Here is a 15918-nt window from a genome sequence, read left to right on the forward strand (position 1 = left end):
ACTTTTTGTTAAAATCCATTTTCCAATTTTGGCTCGAGTTTTTTTTTTTTCTCCAAGATCTTGTAACAATATTCCACAGTCATTTTCTGCACTTACTTTTCTCAATAGTTTTGCATCATCAGCAAAAAAAATAAATCATATAACTGTCTATACCATCATCCATATCATATATATATATATATATATATATATATATATATATATATATATATATATATATATATATATATATATATATATATATATATATATATCAAACATAATTGGAGCTAGCACAGATCCTTGTGGAACTCCACTAATGACTTCTTTTCAAGTGTAACTCCTCTAATAACTTCTTTCCAAGTATAACTCTTGTCTCTGATTATCACTCTCACTGTTCTATCATTTAAAAAGTCTTTAATCCAATCTAATAGTTTTCCTTGTATCCTTCCTTTGGTTTCTAATTTATGTATCAATTTTCTGTGCAGCACCTTATCAAAAGCCTTCTTGAGATCCAAGAAAACACAATCAGCCCATCCATTTCTTTCTTGAATTATGTCTATTATTCTAGAGTAAAAATGTATTAAATTTGTGGTGCACAATCTTCCTTGTCTAAATCCAAACTTTTCAGGTTTAGTATGTTCTTTTCCTTAAGGTGTTTTATCCATCTATCCTTGATAACTTTCTTATGGATTCTGGTTATCACACTTGCTAGGGATACTGGCCTGTAATTCTATGGGTCTTCTTTATTACCTTCTTTATATATTGGCACAATGTTAGACTTCTTCCAGACTCCTGGTATTTTTCCTTTATTAAGAAAGCACTTTATTATACTATGTACTTTGTCTGCTAGTTCTTCTCTACATTCCTTTAATATGTAATTTGCAATTCCATCTGGCCTGTGTGATTTTCTTACATCTAGATTCCTCATTAGTTTCATTATTTCTTGTCGTCCTTCATGGGAGGTGATCTTTGTGTTTACTCTTCTTCATTCCAGCCACTCTCTTGTAAAAATAGCTTGAAAGTGCTCATTCATGACCTCAGCCATCTCTAAGTCTTTATCATACTCTGTATTGTCCCAGCACAATTTCTCTGTTTCATGTGTGTTTTTCAATTTTCCATTTACATGTCTATAGAAGAGTTTTGGCTGGTCTTTACACTTGTCAGTTATATTCTTCTCGTTATTTCTTATCTCCTGTCTACATATTTGTACATACTCATTTCTTGTGTTTGTATATTCTTGCCACTTCCTTTGATGTTTAATTTTTATCATCTATTCCATACTCTTTTTTTTTCCTTTGCCTCACTGCACCTTCTATTAAACCACTCTTTTATATTTGTTTTTTTTGTTTTAATCTTATAATCCTTTACAGTCATACCTCGGTACTCGACCGCCTCTATACTCGACCAAATCGGTGCTCGACCAAAAAATTCGAGTAGAAAATGCATCGGACCTCGAACAGATTTTCGGTACTCGACTAGCCGAGTCGACCCGAACGCGCTCCTCGGCCCTTCTCGGCCCTTCTCGGCCAGCGGGTAAGCGTCAGTTCGACTCAGACCGCCAGCGGAGTAAGACGTACGCAGTTTGTTCGAGTATTTCTTTCCAGATTTAAACTTTTTCGTGTTGCTCTAGCCCTTAATAATGGATCCAAAGAAAGACAGTGATAAGGGGAAGGCAAAGAGGAAAACAGTGAGGACCACTATTGAACTGAAGAAGGAAATTATAGCAAAATATGAAAGTGGTGTACGAGTGTCTCGACCTGCTTTATTTATCTTTATCATGTACTGCTTGTGCACATTTACGTTTTATTGTTGTTTAGATACACGTTCTTATAATATTTTAGGTATTTTTCTTAATGGTAAGAACGGATTAAAATACTTTCCATTATTTCTTATGGGAAAATTGGTTTCGGTGTTCGAACAAATCGGTGCTCGACCACCACCTCAGAACGGATTATGGTCGAGTACCGAGGTACGTCTGTATTATAAATTTCTATCAATCTTCCATTTTTCTTTCACACCCGCTTTTTCACATAAAAGTCATCCCAATCTGTCTCCAGGAAGTACTTTCTGAACATAAGAACATAAGAAATGAGGGAAGCTGCAAGAAGCAACCAGGCTTACACGTGGCAGTCCCTGTATGAAATATACCTACCTATTTCCACCTATCATCCCCATCCATAAACCTGTCTAATCTTCTCTTAAAGCTCCCTAATGTCTTAGCACTAACAACATGATTACTGAGTCCATTCCACTAATCTACCACTCTATTTGAGAACCAATTTCTTCCTATCTCTTTCTTAAACCTAAATTTTTCAAGCTTGAACCTGTTATTTCTTGTTTTATCCTGGTTGCTGATCCTTAGAATTTTGCTTACATCCCCCTTGTTATAACCCTTATACCACTTAAAGACTTTTATCAGTTCCCTTCTTAACCTACATCTCTCTAAAGAATATAAAGTGAACAGCTTCAAGCTCACCTCATAAGGAATATTCCTCATCCCCTGAATCCTTTTAGTCATTCTCCTCTGTACTGATTCTAATAGATCTATATCTTTCCTGTAATGTGGGGACCAGAACTGCACAGCATAATCTAGATGAGGTCTGACCAGTGCCAAATATAATGTTAATATTACTTCAGGCCTTCTACTTTTAACACTCCTAAAAATTAATCCTAATACCCTATTTGCCATGTTTCTGGCCTCTATGCATTGCTTTCCTAGATGGAGTTCAGAGCTAACTATAACTCCTAAATCTTTTTTGTACCCTGAACCTACCAGAGATTTGTTGTTTATTGTGTACCTGTTGTGTGGGTTTCCTCTACCTATGCCAAGTACTTTCCATTTGTTGATATTAAACTGCATTTGACATCTGTCCGTCCATTCATTCATCCTATCTAAATCTGCCTGCAAGGCGATGGCATCCGATTCTGACTTGATTAATCTACCTATCTTTGTGTCACCTGCAAATTTACTAACATCACTACTAATTCCTCTATCCAATTCATTGATATATATTAAAAACAACAATGGCCCTACTACTGATTCCTATGGCACCCCACTAATTACATGACCTCACTCAGATTTAGAGCCGTTTATTACAACTCTGCTGCCTGTCGCTTAGCCATGACCTTATCCAGCCTAACACCTTCCCATCTATCCCATGTGCCCTAACCTGAGTTCACTAAAGTATGTTTTACTATGTACAGTAAAATCTCTCTTATCCGGCATCAACGGGACCGCTGACATACCGGATACTTGAAGCATGCCGGATACTTGAATAGAAGTGAAATTATGTCCATAATCACCACCCTACACTCACGCATCTTACCATAACAAAGATCAGCTGATCGCCGTGCCGCACGTTGCCACCAACACACAATAGTACTGTACTAACATTCTCTTTAATACTTTCCTCTTATAGATAAGTTGATGGGTTACAAAACTAAAGTACGTATACACTTATTTGCTTTATTCAATATTAGCCAACATGTATAGCATACAATAAAGATATGAAAATGTATGAGTGTTTGTGACACTTTTTTGCTCCCCACACCTCTCATTCAACACCCTCCGGGTCATCAACATCATCAGATTCTGTACTTGTTTGCCCCACTTCTTTTCCCTTACAAGCTACTTTAAAATAGTTTCTAATGTCTCCTTGTTTGCAGCTCCTTCTTCTTTGCAGCAAAAACTCATTCTCAATGCAGTCAAGGGTCATAACATCTCGGGTTGACATGTATGTGCACTGCTCAGCAAACCTGACAAAGCCAGCTATGTGTTTTGCAGCTTGTTCCCAAGTTACTTTAGGCTCATTATCATCATCATCATCATCACTATCATCACTAATTTTCTCTAAATGATCTTCTATTACAGCGTTGATAAGTTCCTTGTCTGTGAGAGTGAATGTTATGGCCTGATTTTTGTCCACGTCCACCCATTCCTGTAACGCTTCATCTGTCACTTTAAGTTGCATATTTCCCCCCATTTCCCTCAGCTCGCTTACCACCGAATTTTTCATGCCACCTACAAACCCTTCAAACTCCTCATCATCCTCATCATCACACATCATCAAAGGGTACAATTTGCGCCAACATCGCATCAATGTTTGCCTTTTAATGTCTAGCCAAGCAAGTGAAGCCATGAATATCGCATCCTTAACATGAAACTGTTTTTGGAACTCGGGAATTGTGCCGTCCTCATAATTAATCATAATTTAATCGATTTTATGAGTACACTTTGATTTTTTATTGATTTTAAGGCTAGGGGAAAAATGTGCCGGACACTTGAAGCTGCCGGATACTCGAATGCCGGATGAGAGGGATTTTACTGTATTAGTCTCCTCTCTATATGTTTCTTTTTCCTTCCAATTTTCATATCTTCCTTCAGTTCTAATTCCAGTAATATATGATCACTTTTTTTTTCAATAGGGGTGTCTATACTTAATTTCATCCACAATCTCTGGTTCTTCTGTAAATATGAGGTCCACTCTTGATGGTTCATCATCATTTCTAAATCTGGTGTTATCTTGAACCCACTGTATTATAGTGTGTTCCATAGTAATATATTTCCCCATTAATAATATATAGTCTAGTAATATATTTCCCCATTAGTTTTCATCCACTTCCATTGACATTTCCTTTCAGTGTATCTCCTTACTGCTAAAATCCTCCATCATTACTAACTTGTCTCTTTCTTCTAGTATTTTGTTTAGTGAGAGTCTTGTATAACTTAGCATCCTAGCATAATCAAGTTCACTCCATAACCTTGTTTTTGGTGTACATAGCACACAACAAATTATCTTTTATTTCCATATCTTTGTTTTCCACTTTTAATTTAATCAATTCAGCATTTTCCCCATCATAGCCAGCTTTGGTCACTTGAATTTTTCTTGGTCAATACCATGACTCCACTACACTGTTTACCATTTCTATTCTTTAACCAAGTATTATATTGTCCATTACCAACACTGTTTTGTAATAGATTCAGTTTAGTTTCCATAATCCACATTATGTCAGGCTTTGACTCTTCTAAAGAATCATTAAGTTCAATAATCCCTGAGGTAAGTGCATTCATATTTGTATATTCCACTTATAGTTTTCTGCTTCTTCAACCCTCTCTTCCACTATTTTCTCCTCCTCCTCCTGAATATACCATTTCCTCAGCCTCATGTCTAGTACTCTCCAGTAAAAGTTCTTCTCAATCTCTGTCCTTTTCTCATTTTTTTCCTTAGCTTCATTTCTCAGTCTTCTTTCTCTTCATTTCTCAGTCTCCATTCTCTTTCCTTTTCTTCTAAATTCATTTCTTTTTATTCATACTTCATTATATTCAGAACTTGCCAATTTTTCAGCTCTTGCTATGATTACCTCTATTGAAGCTTGAGATCTCATTTTGACTTTTAGTGGTCTTTGTCCTCCTTCACTGTACCTCTCAATATATATATATATATATATATATATATATATATATATATATATATATATATATATATATATATATATATATATATATATATATATATATATATATATATATATATATATATATATATATATGGGTGTGTGTGTGTGTGTGTGTTTTCTTCTTTCCTGAGTGATTGTGTTGCCATGTGGAAGTGACCAAGAGAGAGAAAGAGAGAAATTTTATGTGAGGGAGGCACATGTCAGGTCACTAACCTTCATCATGAATACTTGAATATTTCCCAGTAGTTTCTTTGTATATCACTTCGCTATATGAGAATTATATTAAATCATTATTCTTACAATAATATAAAAATGTTGGTCATACAAGATGAGTTATAGAAATAAGAGTCTCTCTTTCTCTCTCTCTCTCTCACACACACACACACACACACGCAAACACACACACACACACACACACACACACACACACACACACACACACACACACACACACACACACACACATACATAAATAACAAACAGGAGATCTTCTGCTCATTATATGTAATACTGTGTATGATAAGTTACACTTCATAATCTTTAAGAAATATAATATTAAAGATGTGCATGTTTGTTTGTGCGTGTGAGGAAAATCTACCTGATCTGCTAATCACAGGAACATGTGGGTGGACCCTATTTTGGGAAGGTATTGCCAAATTAGATGAAATCAGTGTACTACAGCTATACATTGGAACCTCAGTTACTGAACGTCTCTGTTTTTAAACAACTTGGTTTTCGAGCACTCACAATTGTTTTGATTGCCATGCCATAATTCGGTTTTCGAACAAAGTTACTTGATTTCAAATACTATAAGACTATAAGACAAAAGCTGCCATTTATTACTAATTTATAGTTTCTATAAATATTTTCTTTGTTTTTATATATTTGGAGGGGAGACACAGGGTAAGACAGTAATTCAATCTTTGAAAAAGTTAAATGTGAACCCATTGAAGAACCTCAATGTAAACAAATAAGGTTCAGTGCTCTGGAGTGATCCCAAGCCTCCTGTGTATCTCTCTATGACCCACAACACCATCACTACTGCACAACTGCATTTTCCCAGCAGCAAGATTTGTAAGTGTTATGATCACCTTCATTTTGGTAGTGAGTTGGTTGCTCCTCTGTGTCACTCTGTAAGGCTTCCCTCATTTGATCAGTGACAAAAAGAATGCCTGCATGATCTAAACAATATCTTTTGATGAGTTCTGTGTCACTAAGTTCATTCAGTACATCCTTTCTGGATAAAAAATTTCTAAGCGGGAGATGTTAGCAGTGGGACCATTGGTTATTACCTGCTAAGACATGGTAGACAGGTGTCTGAGAATGGATTAATCTATTTTACATTTATTCCTATGGGGAAAATAGTTTTGTTTTTTTAAGATTTTGGATTTCAAACAGCATCCAGGAATTAATTAAGTTCAAAAACAAAGGTTCCATTGGACTCTGAGAATGTTAGAAACACATTCCCCTCCTACGGGGTGAAGACACGTCAGGGTCTGGGTTCATCTCTATTTGGTGAGGACTTCCTGCATTGTAGCAGGTTTGCCCTGAACTTAGTGACTCCCAGACATTGTTTTCCACATGCTAATAATAATCCCCTACTTGAGTCCCCACCTATGGGAAATTCTCTCTCTCTCTCTCTCTCTCTCTCTCTCTCTCTCTCTCTCTCTCTCTCTCTCTCTCTCTCTCTCTCTCTCTCTCTCTCTCTCTCTCTCTCTCTCTCTCTCTCTCTCTCTCTCTCTCTCTCTCTCTCTCTCTCATATGAGTGCACACACACACACACACACACACACATACGTAATAAAGGAAAAGGAAAACCTGGTAAGAGACACTGTAGATAAAAAGAAGAGCATAATGATCTTTGGCCTGGAAGAAAGTGAGATAAAAAATTGGTATAAAAGAGAAGCAGAACAAAGAAAAACAGCTCAATTAGTACTGAGTGTGATAAACAAAGGGGATACAAAGCTAGAAGATGAAACAGAGGAGGTGTACAGGATTGGAAAATACGATCAAGGAAAAAGTAGACCATTAAAAAATTAAACTAAAATCCAAAACAGCAGCTGAAGAAACAATAGCAAATGCATGGAATCTAGCCAAAAGTAACGAGTTTAAACAAGTCTGGATTAGAAGAGAAATGAATGAGGAAGAAAGGAAGAAACTTAATGAATTGAGAAGTAAAGCAAAAGAAAGGAATGAACAGAGAACACAAGAGGAAAGGGAACTTTTTTTCTTGAGAGTAATGGACCTAAGGTTGAGGAAGCAGTACATGCAAAGAGTGAGGGGTGCAGAGGCACAGCTGTAAGAGAGGGAGGGACATGGACAGTGGCATACACTAATGTGGATGGTTTAGTTTCAGTGATGGATGAAGTGAATGAATTTATAAAAGCAAATGAACCAGACATCATGGCAATGGTAGAAACTAAACTAAGAGACTCAGAGACACCAAATTTAGGAGGGGGAAAGTACAATATGTGGATAAGAAACGGATGTGGAAAAGGAGGAGGTGGAGTGATGATGCTTGTTAAAAAGGGTATCAGGGTGGAGAGTGTGGAAAGGCAGAAGGCTTGGTGGAAGGCCTAAACTTACAACTAATAAATGGAAGAAGAGGAAGACGATATGTCACAGTTGTGTATGTCCCACTAAAAACAAAGGCTTGGAATAGACAAAAGCATGAACAGTTGCTGAGTGAGACAAAAGAATGGCTTGTAAAGAAAATTAAAGAAAACAACAAAATTGTTATAATGGGAGATTTTAATTGTAAAGAGATAAATTGGGAGGAGTGGAATACTAAAGGAGAAGACTCATGGGGAGATAAGGTTCTGAAACTGGCAATGACACAGTGGGTTGAGAAAAACACTAGATACAGAGGAGAGGAGCCATCAAGACTTGATTTGGTATTATCAAAAGAAGCAGATATTATAGAAGACATGATCTATAATTGTCCACTAGGAAAAAGCAACCATGTCATGATAAGGTTTTGTATTAAAGAAAAAAGAGAGGTAAGTAGACGTGAAGATTATAAAAGTGAAAGATTTAATTATTGTAAGTCAAATTTTGAACAAATGAGGAGATACTTTGGTGAAGTGGACTGGAGTACACAGCAAGTAATGTGCAAAAGAAGTGGGAAGGTTTCATCAATATTTATGAAGAGGGAGTGAAAAGATATGCACCGAAAGTAGAGACAAAGAGAAGATATAACAATGACTGGTATAATAGATGTGAAATAGCTAGGGAGGAGAGGGAAACTGCATGCAATAGATGGCAGAGGAAAAATACACAGGAGCTATGGCAAAACTACACAACTGCAAGAAATGAATATGTAAGGGTTATTAGAGAAGAAAGGAAAAATTATGAGAAAGATGTTATGGACAAATGCAAAGAGCAACCAAAACTATTCTTTAGATATGTGAACAGCAAAATGAAAAATAGAGAAGGAATAAGCTGATTGAAGGTGAATGGTCAAATGTGTGAGGATCTGGCTGAATTGGCAGAGATAATGAACAGGAGTTTTCAATCGGTATTCACAAAAGAGAGAACATTTGTGTGGCAGAGTGAGATGAGTGAGGAAATGGGTCTGGGGGAATTCAAAGTGACTGAAGAGGATGTCCAGAAACAGATGGAGGGACTAGATGTTAGAAAGACTCCTGGACCTGATGGAGTGTCAGGATGGATACTAAAAGAGTGCAATCAGCAGTTGACATTGGTAATACATAATATTATTGAGAGCTCCCTAATTGAAAGTAGAGTCCCAGTTGAATGGAAGAGAGCCAACATAGTACCAATCTACAAAGGTGGTAGTAAAGAGAAGCCCTTAAACTATAGACCTGTGTCTCTAACAAGTGTGGTGTGCAAAATGTGTGAAAGATTAGTGAAGGATAAATGGATGCAGTACCTAGAAGGAAATGAAGTGATAATAAAGCAACAATTTGGATTTAGGAGAGGAAGATCGTGTGTTACAAACTTACTGAGTTTTTATTCTAGAGTGGTGGATATAATGCAAGAAAGAGATGGATGGGCAGATTGTGTTTATTTAGACCTGAAGAAGGCCTTTGATAAAATGCCACACAGAAAATTGTTGTGGAAGTTGAAGCATAATGGTGGGCTAAGGGGGGGCCTGCTGAGATGGATGGAAAATTTCTTGACAAACAGAGAAATGAGAACGGTATTAAAAGATAAAAAATCATCATGGAGGGAAGTCATAAGTGGAGTACCCCAAGGCTCAGTACTTGCACCAATCATGTTTGCAGTTTATATAAATGATATGACGGAGAGTGTGAACATGAGCCTTTTTGCGGATGATGCAAAGTTGCTGAAGAAAGTTGAGAGTGAAGAGGACTGGAACGTTACAAGAAGACCTGAACAAGATATCAGAGTGGAGTTATAGGTAAATATAGAGTTATAAAGCATTATGAGTTTATAGTTATAAAACATTAAAGTTTATTGAGTTATAAAGCATATGAGGGAGTAGAGGAGGTGGACCAGAGCGACTTAATGGTCTGGGATACATGGGACACTAGAGGACATGGAAAGAGGCTGAAGAGGAGTGCTGGTAGAAGAGACGTCAAAAAGTATAGTTTCCCATATAGAAGTATTGATTTATGGAACAGTCTAGATGAGGAGATAGTAAATGCATAAAGTATACATGGATTCAAGGCTAAGTTGGATATTAAAAGATATGGTGATGGGACAGCACAAGCATAGCTCTTTTCCCATTAAGCACAACTAGGTAAATACACACACACACACACAACATCAATGGCAATACAGTAAACCCTCAATATATCAAACTCTCTTAAAGCAAATTTCACATTTATTGAATGTTCAGTCAGTGGCATTGGCAGCAGGGGGAGTGAGTGTGGATGGTGGTAGTGCAGAGAGCACACACTGCACCCACTCACAGTCTTTGCCTTAGTCTTGCAGTGGCAGTTGAAGTGGGAGGTTATTATGCTTGTATGTATGTATGTATGTACATGTATGCATAGTATGTATATACTTTGTTTACTTGTTTGTTTGTAATATATTCTTCTTTACTTGAGCACAATAAAAACATTTTTCCATAGGATTTGTTGTTTTACTTTTACCAAAATAAAGTATATGCTGTATAATTTACATCCAGTGCATGAGTTACCAAAATTCATATTATTTGAGGTTCATTCTTGTATACCGAACTTCCCCCTCGTGTTCTATGGGTAAAAAAAGTCTCGGTGCACCGGAGGTCCAATGAATACCATAAAAAGCTGGTCAACCGCTGGTTTCACAGTATGTTTTCATTTCCTTTGTTCTGTAGTCACGTTTCCCACACATAGTGCACCAATATATATATATATATATATATATATATATATATATATATATATATATATATATATATATATATATATATATATATATATATATATATATATATATATATATATATTTTTTTTTTTTTTTTTTTTTTTTTTTTTTTTTTTTTTTTGCCCTTAGTACCAAACAAAGTTCAGTGTGTGAGGGGGGAAATCTGACTACTGTTTTTTTTTTTTTTTTTTCAAATTTTTGCCTTTATCATCAGTGGCTTGCCCCCAATTAAATTGATATAGTGAGGTTTACTATACTAAAAAAAAATTCACTGTGACCTCAAACATCTCTGGCTTGGCCTGCCCTGTCCTGCCCTTTCTTGTGTTGTCATTTCTTGCTGCTCTGTTCCTTGCTTGAATTCACTGTTTATATTTTGATGCTGTATATTTAGTCAGACACTTTACAGTGAAACTGATAATACACCAGAAAATAACAAAATTTATGTTAAGCAATACAGTTTATGGATAAATTGAGATTGCATAAATGTGCCTGCCACCTCACCACCTGGCCTGATGGCTTTGGCCTGATCAGTGGCAGTGTAATCCCTGTGGTTCCATTCAATCCCTTTTGGTCAAGATTTATATGTTTGACCTCAAGTGAGTCAAAGGTACTGCAGAATGATTAATTTAATTCTCTCATTCATGCAGAATTTTACAAGCCTTTTTACTTTCACTGTTGTATCTCTTCTTCTAGAAATGAACTTGACTTATTTTTGTGCTCCAGGCATAAGACATTTACTCTATAAGATGAATTGATCACTTTCATACTGCTGAAGGAAATGAGTGATGTGTTATTAAAGAAACAAAGCATTTTAGAATGGTTGCTTTTACTGAATTCTCTCACGCAATGAGAGGTGATAACTGAGATGCCCCATCCTATAGGAGGGGCATATGTTTCTAATATTCTCAAACAGAGTATACTACTAATGCTATTACAACTACTACTACTATTACTACTGCAGTACTACTGTTACAACTACTACAACAGCAACAACTAGCACTACTACTACTACTACTACTACAGTAAGCCCAGGCTAATTTAGGGGCTAGGATGGGGCCCAGGTGTTGATACAGTTCTGCAACTTATCCTAAAACTACACTAAATGACTTCTGTGATACATGTAAAAGGCACTAGAAATAAGGTGGAGAAATAATAAAGATAATTATTATGTAAATATTATGATATCCAACAAAATTTAAAGTCATTATACATATATATCTATACATCAGTAAAGAAATGTAGCATAAATATTGTACATTGTTGCTAAGAAAATGTATTCTCATTAATTTTATAGCTGTTTTAATATAGGCAATTATGTTATATACAGTCACTGCAATTAAAATGTATACAACAAAACTGCATATCAAAAGTACACACGGAAAAATGTAGATACATTTAAGTTGTATTTCCACCACCCATGTGCTAGAGCACAATCATCATACATCTGACAGCAGTTGAGACATTCCTGTAGCTGTTCAAGTACCTCCCACACCAGGGGCCAAATCCACGAAACAGGTTGCTACTTAACATTCTGCAATCAGGCAAATGGCATAACTCCGCTCTCGCAGCAACCATGTTACAATCTCCAAGAAACGGTATCCACAAAGAATTGCAGCAGTTGGCGAGTGGAGGTTGCTAACCCCCCAAGCATGCTCATTGGCTGCCGGGAGTGATACATCACTGACTCGATGTCACACGCAAGGTTTGCCAATCACAGGGAGGGTTTGTGTTATTGCTGAGGAAATCATATGGCATTGTTTACAAACAATGCTGTTTGATACAGCATCACATACCCACAGCTGCCACTCACCACACTCAGCTGTCAACACAAAGCTTTCATCATGGCTATTGAACTCCCTAAGAAAACAAGGAGACAATGATTCACCGACACTGAGGCCTTAACCTTGGTGAAGGTGTTGAGTCAGGGTGCAGTGAACAGCAAAACTTGCACCACAAAAGGGAGTCACGCAACATTGTTTACAATCTTTGATAAAGCAACCCCTTCTATCCCTGATGTAGGGCTGTTCCTCTGAGACCATGGACCATTTCTTGCTCCTCTGCCAGCATTTCTACTCCCACCACACTGCACTTCACTACCCACTCTCCACCCTGCTGAGCATCACATCACTCAATTGGCAATTGGTTATCCTGAGGTCCAAAGGATATTTAAGGGCCTCCGGACTCATGCCAAGAACAAGGCTGCTGCAGAACAGCTTCACGCTGCAGGCACTGGTGAGTTTATCGGTTATGCTTATCTCACTTTCGTTAGCATGGTTGCAGACCTAGCATGATACGGTTGACACAGAAAAGGGATAGAGAGCTATATTGATGGAATTACTGTGATATTACCAAAAAGGGTGTGATGTCCTGCTGCAAGTAAGTGAAATCATGGCTTATGGTTCTAGTAGACACACAGTAGGGTATTCTTTTACTCTTTCACCAGTCTCAACATGGCTTTTCTTACCCTTCTCATCAGATACTGTTTGTCATTCCAGAGTAATTTGAATCCCACATATACCAACTGCAAATTAATTATAATAATGACACCAATTATTAAATTGCTATCTTCTGTAATATTTTTAGAGAAGTAAGGTTATTTTAACTATTTTTGGTTTGTCTTTGGTTAGGTTATATTATTTTGGTTTTGTTAGATTACTTTGGTTAGGTTACATTAGGTTTGATTAGCATACTAATTCAGTGTAGGCCAAAAATAACAAAAAGCAAATAGTTTTATGTGGAAAAGATAAACAGATGAAAGAGTAAAAATTTACCCACAATAGCATATTTGCTTGATATTTTGTTTTGACCAAACTGCTTATGGAAGCAATGTTTTAGGCACTGCTGGAGATTGTTTTCAGTAATATGAACAAACTCCTCTGTATGACTTTCTGTTGCATACTGAGAGAAAAAAATTTTTCTGCTCAGTCTTTGAGACCCAAACTGCTGTAATAAATTTTATTTCTTGAATATTGGTTTTGCTTTGCTGAGGAAGGAGGGTTAGGTTATGGTTAGGTTAGTTAGGTTAGGTGATTGTTAGCAGTGCTTAGTACCCCTGCAGTTATATAAAAAGAAGTTTGCTCTTGTGTACATGTATTTCATTGTTGGTGCTGTTACAAAATTTATCCATATAGTCAATAAATATAACCAAGAATCAACTAAGCAATGGATTATAAACAGGAGTATGTACAGTACCTCTGGCAGTCAGGTCCGAGACAGTGACCACTGCAGTGCTAAATAACATCATTATGCTCTAATACATTCATGTTTTACACCAAGTTCATTTAGCTTTGCATGTGAACTTCTAAGTGGCTGATAATTGCAACATTCATATCCATGCAGGTGGGGGACCTCCAGGTGAGACAACATACACTGCTGTGGAGTTGGTCATGCTGCGGATGTTGTCTACCACAGCATTTGCAGGACTGCCATACCCTGAAAGTGAGGGCACCATATTGTGTAAGTAAACTACCAAAGGTCAAATTACATTTAGTAAATTACTGCCATTTCTAATTTTATGTGCAGTACTGTAATGTAACAATAACTATGTTACAGCATCATCTTCCATGGGGCTAGCAGTATCATTTTCAATACTCATCTTCCTGAATGTAGATATCTGCACACTTTGCACACCAACTCAGAAAAACCATGTGATAGACATAGACATGACCAGATTGACTGCTAGTTAAAAGAAAAATTAGTCAATAAAAACATCACTCAAATAATTCTAGCTTATTTTCTACCTGCAGTAATGAAAGCACTTTGTTTTTGTTTTTTTCAGAAGTGTCAGGGCCACTGGAAGGACCACAGCCTTCCACCAGCAGTGGTGTTGGAGCCATCCAACCCTCTTCTGCTGGTGTTGCTAGATCTGCAGGGGCCTCTGGATTTGACAGTGCTGTGTCATCTGCACTAGATGAGGATATCTCTGTTTAAATCATCCATGTTACAGATGATGACATGCAGTGGTGAATAACATGTTAACATGTATTCAGTTGTGTCCTCCAGTACAATGAACACTAATTATAAAACTCCTGCCAGGAAGTCTGTTGTTCTTGCTAGTTTGATCTTTTTTTTTTTTTTTTTTTTTGAGGAATACATCTCTCAGGCATTTAAATTGCTGATTCCATAAGTATGTCATACCATCACCCTATGTATAGTATAGCAGAAAGATCCAAGGAGCAAATGAGGTAAAAAGACAAAGCAAAGTTAGCATCAAATGTAACTTAAAATACCATTTATTTTGTAACTCGTGGTGTAAAGTCATGTTTGCTTCTAAACTGTATTGTATTATATTGTATTGCTCAGAGTTGGAAGTTCTGTCGCAAGGGCAGGAAACCCAACAGCAGATTTGTCTGAGCATGGACGAGCTGGTGATGGTGCAGCAGGAGCAGGGGGTGGCTGTACAAGACATGTCCTAGGCACTTTGACAATCTGTTGAAGTGCAGAGGAACAATCTGCATTCATTGCAGCAGTTGGTAACACTTGCTGAGCAGTTCATTAATGCCAGTACCAGCCAGTAATAATTTTAATGATTCTAATGTTTACCTTTCATAAGTTTACCTTTATTAAGTTATAAGACTAAGTTATGAAATTAAGTTATATTAAGTTATATTTCTTTACTGTAGCTTTAAGTTGTAGCAATTCTATCATTTACCTAGAGTAGCATGTTAATATTAGTGCAATATGATACCAAAGCATTTCTTCACTGTGATACCTACAATGCCTTTGTGTTACTTAAAGTACAAAAATAAGATTAGAGTGCTTTGTGGTGACCTGCTGATGGGCATGTCTATAAATGTGTTTATTTACTTTTCTTTTTTTTTTAACAGGACCTGAACTGCACTCATATATGTTGATATATTTTTTTCTTTTCTTGCAAAAACTGGTAATTGATAATTATTTCATTTTTCTAATAAATCTACAACACTTTTTTGTATCTATTTGTGTTATTCATACCTAATACTACCAAGCCACTTAAGTATTTGATGAAATTAAATGCTGCACTGATCTCTTTCATTTAGTATGCAGTGATACATGGAAAACCATTATTTCACTCATTACATGATTATTGACATAGGTAAATGATACCTAACTTCCTTACTTCATTGCTGGAAGAAGTTTTGTATGATTTTTTGCTGCACAATT

At 36.5% G+C, this 15918-nt stretch overlaps 1 protein-coding gene across 1 annotated transcript in view; it reads left to right on the top strand.

Annotated features, from left to right (window-relative positions):
- LOC135103714 (uncharacterized) overlaps positions 1-15708 on the top strand; it is a 60851-nt gene extending 45143 nt beyond the window's left edge. Inside the window, exons 3-5 of the mRNA XM_064010337.1 lie at positions 12796-13008; positions 14116-14232; positions 14555-15708. Coding sequence (XP_063866407.1) covers positions 12796-13008; positions 14116-14232; positions 14555-14686 — 462 coding nt within the window. The 3' untranslated portion in view covers positions 14687-15708. The remainder of the gene's footprint in view (positions 1-12795; positions 13009-14115; positions 14233-14554) is intronic.
- The last annotated feature ends 210 nt before the right edge of the window (positions 15709-15918 follow it).

The sequence above is a fragment of the Scylla paramamosain genome, chromosome 9 (assembly GCF_035594125.1).
Source record: "Scylla paramamosain isolate STU-SP2022 chromosome 9, ASM3559412v1, whole genome shotgun sequence".
Taxonomy (NCBI): domain Eukaryota; kingdom Metazoa; phylum Arthropoda; class Malacostraca; order Decapoda; family Portunidae; genus Scylla; species Scylla paramamosain.